The sequence below is a fragment of the Vigna angularis genome, chromosome 4 (assembly GCF_016808095.1).
Source record: "Vigna angularis cultivar LongXiaoDou No.4 chromosome 4, ASM1680809v1, whole genome shotgun sequence".
In the NCBI taxonomy this organism is placed as follows: Eukaryota; Viridiplantae; Streptophyta; class Magnoliopsida; order Fabales; family Fabaceae; genus Vigna; species Vigna angularis.
In genome coordinates, this window is record NC_068973.1 from 35,194,362 (window position 1) to 35,203,916 (window position 9,555).

Here is a 9,555-nt window from a genome sequence, read left to right on the forward strand (position 1 = left end):
AATGATAATGGCATTAAGGACATGATAGTTTATGCAAAAACGTCAATTGTTCTTTCTTTTTTACCAAAAGTACACGGAAAGAGAATAGGCTCATAATATCATGAATGATCCCTGATTGATAAATTTTAAGATAATGATACTTTAACAACATTTTTTTGACAACATTTTAATATTATTTACGTGTTATCGTGTGATTGGTCCAAAATTACTCTACAATCAATAATAATAATCATAAACACCAATATGGACCAATCACAAAATGACATGTAGATGATGTTAAAATGTTGTCAAAAGAATATTGTCAAAGTATCATTATCCTAAATTTTAGTCACCAAAATTAATTTCCTGTTTTTTTTGAAAGCGTGGGTCTAACTTGTACTGGTTTGAAATTTTCCTCCAAAGTAATTGGATGTGATTTATACCAAGAAGGTGGCAAACCCTTAAGCTCTTAAAAAACCATAATATACTCTGTCAACAAGTCTTGGACCACTGGTGTGCTTGTTGTCTGGTTTGCAGCAAGAAGCTGTGGGATTACCATGGAGGACTCACTGCGGCTCTTATTGAAAGAAGAAGTGCGAAATGTACAGGATGCAAAATGATGTAAGAGAGACATGACTCATTTGGATTTTCACGGGCTTTGAAAACTGGAGTTTTGTGCTTCAATATGAGACAATGCACTCTTAATTTTGTTAAGTCTTGTTTTGTCATGGAATGAAACAATAAAAGCATTATTTTGAGTCAAACCTACAAATTTAACAAGAGATTATAGCATAAATCAATTTCTACTTTATATTTTGAAATTACATAATAAGTTTATTTATAAGGACACAAACTAAAAAAATTCTTAATCATATAACTCTAAAATAATATAAAAATAAAATATTTAAAAGATTGATTTTAAGTTAATGTAAAGATAAAATATTTAAATAGTTGATTCTAAAATAATCTAAAGACAAAATATCATAACTAAATAAACTGCATATCTATTATATAATATAGTTATTTTTCTGATTTGTAGATTTTTGTTACCACTACCCCACTTTTATTGGATGTATTATATTCTGAGTTATGTTAGATTGAAAATTTGAGTTGATATGCACTCATTTTGTGATTTGAAAATTTTATTGGTAAATTATTTATTATTACTACTCATTATAGGACGATAATGCAATGGAAAATATTAAAGAAAACATACGAAATGTTTTGAAATTGTTCTGTAAAATTTAATCGGTAGTTTAAAATTGTTCTGTAAAATTTAATCGGTAGTTTAGAAAAAGTTTGATTGGGAAATTGGGGGCTAGAAACATAATTGGATAATTTTCAAAATTTTGGAAGGTAAAAGACAAATAATTTGACAAAGAGCTGAATTATACATTTTACTTACAAAAAACTTGACTATTTCTTGTAATTTCACCTTAGAAATAAAATATAATAGAGAAGAAGATAAAGAAAGCATAAGGAGATAAAGGTGGTCCGAGTCCTAAAAAATATTGAAACCCACTTTATAGAATAGCTTTAGAAGTTAAAAAAATGTAACAAATGGTAATTCATAAAAAATTAGATAATAGAAATTTTATAGCAATCTATAATTTTATAATGGTATAGAAGCATATAGACAACAATCGATAATTTCCTCTTTTCTTTCATGCTGTCGAACCCACCATGGAAATTGCTCGTATTGTATATGCATGAAACTAACACAAGTAATGTAAGCATAGCATACCAATACCTAATGATTCTAACAATCATCCCAGTTCATGCTGGTTAAAGACTCAATAATCTAGCAGCACACATGTATTTTTATGATGACAAAGGTTAGGCAAGTGGCAATGACCACCAAAGCCCTTTAAACGTTCGGAGCCACCGGGAGGGGTTTCCCACAATTGAGTTTAATAACAAAATAAAACGAAACAAATGATAAGTTAGTCACCACTAATAAGAAGAAAACGGCAACAAAATGTGACAAGGGAATAAAATACCAGATAGCTCATGCCATTATCTTGGCAGACCTAACATAAAGACTGTCGACAACTTTCCCAATATTGGAAATGGTCTCTAGAGTTGCAGGGTATATAGCATCAGTCTTGGGATCGTCAAATATGACAAGGCATCCCGCACCTTGATCCAATGTTCCAGCAAACTTCTTGTCCAAAATCATCTGAGACAACTTTCGCTCCACATGATCAACGGGAAGTTCAATAAGTTCAGCAATATGTGCAATCTCAACCCTTGAGAAAGGTTCAATCAATCTGCAAAGATTCTGCTCCAGTAGGGTATCGTACAAGGATGAAAGGTGCCTGTGGACAATTGGGTCTTCCTCCAACTGTGCCTTGTAGTCCCGCAGAGCAATTTCAAACAACCTAAGGGACCGCTTAGAGTGTGCATCAGCAACAGCTTTCATAGCATCCAAGTCAGGCCCAAGATATTGCAGTCCTGCTTTAGAGGAAATAATTCCTCCCACGTCATCAGCTTGATTCACCATGATCTTACACAGCAACATATATTTCAGGCTAAATACAGCCTTGGGGTCATCAAGAGCATTGAATGATTCGAAAGCTTCAAAGAAATAGCTATAAGCAGTTTTATAATCCTTCTCCTCAGCATGAAGAATTCCACTCTGCAGATCTATGGCCCCTTGTTGAGCTGGAGGCACATAAATAGCATTTGCAGCTGTTCTTGCAGCCGTGAGAGCAGCTTTTGCCTTAGGAAGGTTTCTTAAGGAGAAATGCAGCTTGCTCTCCAGCAAGTCTATGTCAACCAGAAGAAGTTTGTCATCTAATCTCCTAACCTCTTTGACCAAGCCAGAGAGAAGAGTCAAAGCTTCAGAATACTCCTTATTTTCCATCAGAAGTGCTGCAAGTCTTGCCTCAACGCGTTGTCTCAGAAAGGTACGCTTCTCAGCACGAGTCCATTGCACCATTTCTTTACAGAGTGCAATTTGGAGATCAGACGTCCCAGGTATTTTAGCAACTGAGTCAATAATTCCCCTAACAATCTTTGCAGTTTTTGCCTTGGGTATCAAGGAGAAGAATGGCCTCAACTGAGTGAGAAGGCTGCGCAGATCCTCTCCCCTATTCTCTTCCGTGAGATGCTTAGTGAGGAGTGTGATTGCTTGCTCTTTCATACGCAGAGCATCTGGTGAAGAAGAAGGATCATCAAGTACCCGATAAAGAATGGAGATGGCCTCAGTTGGGCTTGCAGCCTCGTTTGCCAGAACAAGTGACTCAGTAGTGGCAGGAAGATAAGAGGAAGACATTGCTCCTGTTTTGAGAAACCCTTGCAAGAAAACATTAGTAAATGCAGAGGACCATTTAAAACTAGAAACGTTGCATTACTATCAATTAATTGGAGAGTGGAAATTATTATCTCAATATGTCGCCAGTCACTAAAAATTGGACAACAGTAAATAAATAAGAGACTACTTTCCTAAAGAAAAAAACTGATCACGTGAAGGGCAAGAGATGGCAAACTGATCAGGTTTTAATAATTTTACATTATTATATACTACTGAGTTTGGATCGATTGAATGTTTAGGTCCCATACACCTACGAGTTGGGTAAAAAAATTACCACCCTTCACTGTTGTTAAAATTGTTCACAGTAATTAAATAGATGTTTATTAGTGTTTGTTTTTTAGCACCTTAAGAAGAGAATACGGGAAAGGAATGAAAAGCTTAATGCTGGATGAAGAACCTTGGATAACTGGATTACCTAAAAGACGCCATGGCATCAATATCAACATAAACCTTAATACTTCCAGATTGAAGCTCTAACCAATTCTTCCATAAAGAAAGACACTATTAACAACCATAATCAATAAAAGCTTAACTGAGGCTAAAAGCGCACTCTGTTAAGCGACGTATCTGACAAAGACGATTCACCATTTATTTGTAACAAAAAGTATGAACAAAATAATCTACTCAATCACAAGATCATCTCCCCTTACTACCGCTAAGATTGATTCTCGGATCCCGCCGGTGTCTGCAACCAACTCTCCTAACTCACCACAAAAAGACTACGAAGATATTGATTATCAAAAGGGGGCCTTCGTAGCCCGCATGCAATAACTGATGCACAGAGTTCATGGCTACAATGACAACACTATCAATTCCATCCTACATCCTCTCTTTTCTATTATGTTTTATTCTCTTACTAAAGTGAAGGCAGAAGTAGTCAAATATCCTAAGGACGACACATCCTAACGCCATGCATCCTAACATCATGCCCCGAAAACTTCACCCTACAAAGTTTTCTGGGCCATCTCCCTCCTCACGAGTGTATACAATTTAAGAAAAAACAGTCACACGAAAGATCCAAAACCTATCAACTGGAAAATACAAGAAGTTTGAACAAATATTAACAGTGGCCAAACACAGACAATGAGTCCATGGTAGACAACAAAATTAATTGCAAAACCTCCAAGTAAAATTTACTAAACAGAATGTTAACCTACGGAGTGAAAAGGTAATTGAACAGTGTTGTTTGTCGCAACCACAAACGAATGGGGGAGCTAACTCGTACACAGAAGCAGAAAATCAAATTTTTAGGCTTACATAAAATCGTTTTAAAAAATCGGCAAACAGAAGACGAATAAGCTATAATTGAAAGCAGTCAGATTTGGAAATCAAATCTCCAAAGGAAAAAGAGGGCATCAAGGAACAGAACACGGTTACCTTATCGGGCAGCACTGTAGAATTCCTTCGCTGCAGAGGCGCAGTATGACAGAATTAGGGGGTTGCGAGGTTTGGTTAGGGGGAAAATTGAAGCGTGCAAACCCTAAGAGAGGGTAGAGGAGGAAAACACGAAGACGCAGGGAGGAAGCAATGTCGTTCACTGTACAAACTTTAAAACTTTAAATTCACCGTTGCGTAAGTGAGCAATTGGGCTTTACTAATACTAAGCCCGGAATATTGAAAGAAAAAAACAATAAACGACTCAGGTTAGATTTTTTTGCCGTTTTCATTTATTTAAAGTTTCAATTTGATTTTTGTTTCTAAAATTTACAATTAATAAAAAAGTATATAAATTCATCTAATCGTGAATTATTATTTTTCTTACCAGGATCTTGAAGATCTAAATTTTATACGTGAGAGTGAATCTTTATTATGAAGTCAATATTTTTTGAAAAATATTGATTCTATTAACGTGGATCATGAATTTATATTTTTATTAGAATAATATTATTTAGAATATAATAAATAGTAATAAAATAATAAATAATATCATATTAAATTATGAAGATTTATTTATAACATGAGAATATGATTGAAATAGATATAAGTTAGATTATTTTATAATAAATAGATTTAAAGAGTCTTGTTAGACTGTATTATTTTATTGGGCCACATAAAAAAAATTATATATGATAAAACCATTAATTTTTATTTTTTTTATAAAAAATTAGATAGGGATTGATGTTAGTTCTTATGAAATATCAAATTGTATGGGCTCTATTAACCTTGTTTGTTAAATATTAATACTTTCTCTTTCTGCACCCCTATAATTATTTTCAGTACTCCCCAGTCCATTGTTTTACTCTGCGGTGGTGATGATTTTGGCTTCCGGTCGTTCAAGGTTTTCAAGTTACTTGTGTGGTAAGTCTTACGTAATATTTTTCAAATTATTTTAATGACTTTTTTTATTTATCATTACACAACTTAGAATTAATTTGAATTGGAAAATATAAAATATTAATTTGAGAATGTATGATATTTTAAATTGAAAGTCCACCTAGATTATACAATTTAGATTAATTTTTTTTTAAATTTGGGATTGGATGATTCAGAAAATTTCAGATCATTTAATTTGAAAATAAATAAATGAATTCTAGATTTCACATTCCATAATATATTTTGACCGATCAAATCGAAAATCTATAGTTTATCTTATGAAATTTTCAATTTAACAGATTATCTTTACGCTTTCAAATTATTGTTTCGATTTTAAAAAAAAAATGTATATTTAACTATTTTTTTAAAATTTAAATTAAAAATAATTACTAGTGAAACAAATATTAACTATTAAAAAGGTTATTTATAATTTCATTTTATAGAATTTAATTTATATTTATAATTACGTAATTAAAAAGAATTTTAGAGAGATTATTCTTTTACGACTTGCTACAACTTATTTGAATTTTTTTTAGAAAAACTACATTAATTTATACTAATATTATATTATGTAATTTTATTTGCATTATTCGTAAAGATATCAATGTGCCTATTATTACTATTATGCAAGTCAAAATTGAAAAAGATTGGAATCATATTATTTATCATGTCAAACCAGTCAATCACTATATTTATAGACTTATAAAGTTAATTACTATATATTAAACCTAATGAAAATATAATAAATATACTGTATCAAAATATTTTTAAAAAATCTATATTAACCTATCATTGTGTATTATTTCATGAATACAAAACTATTAAAGTATCTCCATGCATAATATTCTGTTAGTATTTATAATACTCTAGCGTAGTTCACATATTATAATAGCTTTTACACTTCGTAATTTGCTAATTTAGAATATCTTTTGAGTTATAAATGTGTTTTAGTGACGAACGACATTGGTTATGCTCAAGTCATTATTTTATAAATTGACTAGAAAGTGGCCCTATACGAATTATGGAATAAGAATCATAAGTTAATGTAAGTCTGAGATAGTCATGAAAATAAACTAATATTATAAAAAAAAAATACACGATGACAATTATTACTATAATTATTCGAACTGTAGTATCTACGTTAATTAGATTTTAAATCATCATTAAAAATTATATAATAATGATTGTAACTCTTGCTTTAAGGATGATCTCAAGATTTTTAGTTTCTTGAATTAATATTACAACATGGATAGGCTTAAATATACGTCTCTTAACAGACTTTAAATTTAATTTAATCTCTAATAAGTTTTATTATCATTTATAGTTTTTAAATTGGTGTAATCTTATATGGAACTTCCAACAAAAATGCATTACTGCGTGATTTTGCATAAAGCTGAAAGTAAATGAAAATCCACGTTATTGAACACAGCAATTATAGATGATTTTCATTCTAAACCCAGGTTATTGAACACAGTAAGATCCTTTCTGATACCATCTGGAACTCTTACATTATAATATAAAGAGAAAGTTGAAATCTTACTTAAGTGATGAGTGATGATTTTTACATTAGATTAGGTCATACAAAATGTGTATTTTGATTTACGTGCAACTTATCCTTGGCAGTAACGACAAAGTCAAGATTGTAAAGCACAGGAACCATAGTGAGAGAGCACAAGAAGACCAAGACAGGACCAAAGATCCAAAGCAGAAGAGGAAGTGCAGCGTAGAAGAGTCTGTTTCCAACAGTGTTAAGAAGGAAGCCTTTCTCCAAGATGTGATGAACATATTCAGGGCTGACCAAGGACAAGGGGTCCTGTGGGGTGTTGATAAGGATGTTGACTTGGTTGATGAACCTTATGGACAAGGAGTGGCAGAAGAATGAGAAGAGGAAAATGGAGAGCAAAGTGACATATTTGAGTGATACCATGAACTCTCCATGACCCCCATAAACTGTGTCCTCAAGTGGCTTTTTCACACTGTAGGTGCTGCTTATGATTGCTGCTAAGCCCGAGCATAGCAGAATAGAGGTTGTGGCCATTAGGGTCGCACCCATGATTGTGTTCCTCAGTGATTGAACAGCTAGGATGTTTTTTTTGTCGTTGTCCTGCAAAAAGTTCATCATTCTTGAATTATTGTCATGCGTCTGCTCATTCTTTTTCCAATCTATTGCCTCACCATTGAATTCAGTGTACCATAAAACTAGTGGAACAAAACATTGAGTAATGAAAAGTGCAACGCTAGACATGCACTTCTTCATGCAGTACAATGAGTTGTCCACATTCGATTAATCGTAGGATACTTGACAAAACTTTCATAGAGATAATCTTCTTTATTTGCTGCACTTGTAATATTATTAGGGGATAATGATTAGTTAACACATATATTTTTATAATATTTTAATACAATGTGTTATTTTCTTATTTAGAATTCATAATAACAAATAAATAATAAATCTATAAAAAAATATGTCAAAATATTATAAAAAAAGTTTATATTAAAATACTTTTTTATATTAAGGGACATAATCCTATTGGTGATAACCATTAAAGTTGCCACAACACGTTAAAACTGGAATATACTGAAGAAACTAGAACTCAAGTGAATATACACATAGGATTCCTACAAAGTTACACAAGAAACCATTTTTAAATAGATACCTCTGAAATTTTTTTAGTAGATTGATACAAACAAACACAAGATGAAATAGTTTATAAAACTCCAAATAAGGGTAAATTTGAATACAAAAGCTGAAATTAAGAAGTGTGACAGATTTGAACTGTCATAAGTCTCGTTTTCTTTTTCAATATATTATTAACATGTAGATTTGCATGCACATTATCTACGTCTCGTTCCAACCATTTTGCATTGCGTGAATAAGAACAATCCTTTTGTTTTCTAGTATAAAAAACTATAAAGTTAAGAAAAATCTAAGGGTGAGGAAGGAAAATGGTGTTTAGGAAAACAAAATACTTTCAGTTTTTCATCACTCCATTGGAAGGGATGATGCTAATATATATATATATATATATACCAGTTTGGTAACCTGCTAAAAAGAACGTTCATCAAGTGCTATAAGAAGTACATATGATTTTAGATAATGTTTCACATATTTAGTTTTACATTGAAGAAGATGATGCTAGATCCATATTGGTTCTGGTTTAAAACAAGTTGAGATGATTTTATATCTTTATCCAAAATTTGGAGGTTAAATTTTGGAGAGGTGGAAGTAAATTAAGATACCTTCATTATGGTAGCAACCCAATTGCGTCTGCCAGTAGCATTGATGCCAATGATAGTTGTGTGTGGCTGAGTTCGAACAGTGTGCCAGAGCCAGAAATGGTAACCAATGCTCATAAGAAATCCTAAGGGCACCAATATCACATCCAAATAACACTTCTTCCATTCCATGTCACTTGGCTTCTAAAAACTTAGCTATCTTGAAGAGAAATCGCTCTCAACTCAACTTTCATATATTAATTTCCTTCTTCTCTGACAGTGGCAAACATGGTTTATATACAGATAAAGCAAGGATGAATGTGGACTTATTTGAAACTCAATTCAATCTGTACCTGAGTTAAAAAAGAAGAACCCTACTTTTCTCATTAATTTACAACCATTAGCCTAATATATATATATTACATGTGGGGTTCTTTTGAACAGCTTTTAGCACCCATTACATGTGTTTTTCTTTGCCTTTTCTATCTTCCAATTAGCTACACCCATTTTCTACTTGCCTACTTATTATATATATATATATATATATATATATATATATATAGGGAAATGTCTAAAAAACTTCTTTTAACATTGTGTTTGATTTTGATGTCATGAACTTTCAATTTGCACATACAATTATAGCTTTTAGGATTAGTGATATATAAGCTTGATTGATAACAATGTATTTAAGAAATTCTAAACAGTCATAATTTACTTTTTTTTTATGAAAG

At 31.9% G+C, this 9,555-nt stretch overlaps 2 protein-coding genes across 2 annotated transcripts; both read right to left on the minus strand.

Annotated features, from left to right (window-relative positions):
• Nucleotides 1-1,764: 1,764 nt before the first annotated feature.
• LOC108321845 (26S proteasome non-ATPase regulatory subunit 11 homolog) lies at nucleotides 1,765-4,857 on the minus strand. Its single transcript, XM_017553721.2, has 2 exons — nucleotides 4,673-4,857; nucleotides 1,765-3,261 (listed from the first exon to the last, which is right to left on the minus strand). Exon 2 carries the CDS (start codon nucleotides 3,254-3,256, stop codon nucleotides 1,988-1,990), a length of 1,269 nt encoding a protein of 422 aa, XP_017409210.1. The 5' UTR covers nucleotides 3,257-3,261; nucleotides 4,673-4,857; the 3' UTR covers nucleotides 1,765-1,987.
• Nucleotides 4,858-7,024: 2,167 nt separating this feature from the next.
• Nucleotides 7,025-9,127, minus strand: LOC108321827 (uncharacterized). Its single transcript, XM_017553696.2, has 2 exons — nucleotides 8,849-9,127; nucleotides 7,025-7,712 (listed from the first exon to the last, which is right to left on the minus strand). The coding sequence occupies exons 1-2, from the start codon at nucleotides 9,014-9,016 to the stop codon at nucleotides 7,185-7,187; spliced, it is 696 nt and encodes a 231-aa protein (XP_017409185.1). The 5' UTR covers nucleotides 9,017-9,127; the 3' UTR covers nucleotides 7,025-7,184.
• Nucleotides 9,128-9,555: the final 428 nt, after the last annotated feature.

Coding starts and splice junctions, on each gene's coding strand:
- LOC108321845 (XM_017553721.2), bottom strand. CDS start 3,256: ATGTCTTCCTCTTATCTTCCTGCCACTACTGAGTCACTTGTTCTGGCA.
- LOC108321827 (XM_017553696.2), bottom strand. CDS start 9,016: ATGGAATGGAAGAAGTGTTATTTGGATGTGATATTGGTGCCCTTAGGA. Junction 7,713..8,848: donor GGGTTGCTACCATAATGAAG/GTATCTTAATTT, acceptor AACTTTTTGCAG/GACAACGACAAAAAAAACAT.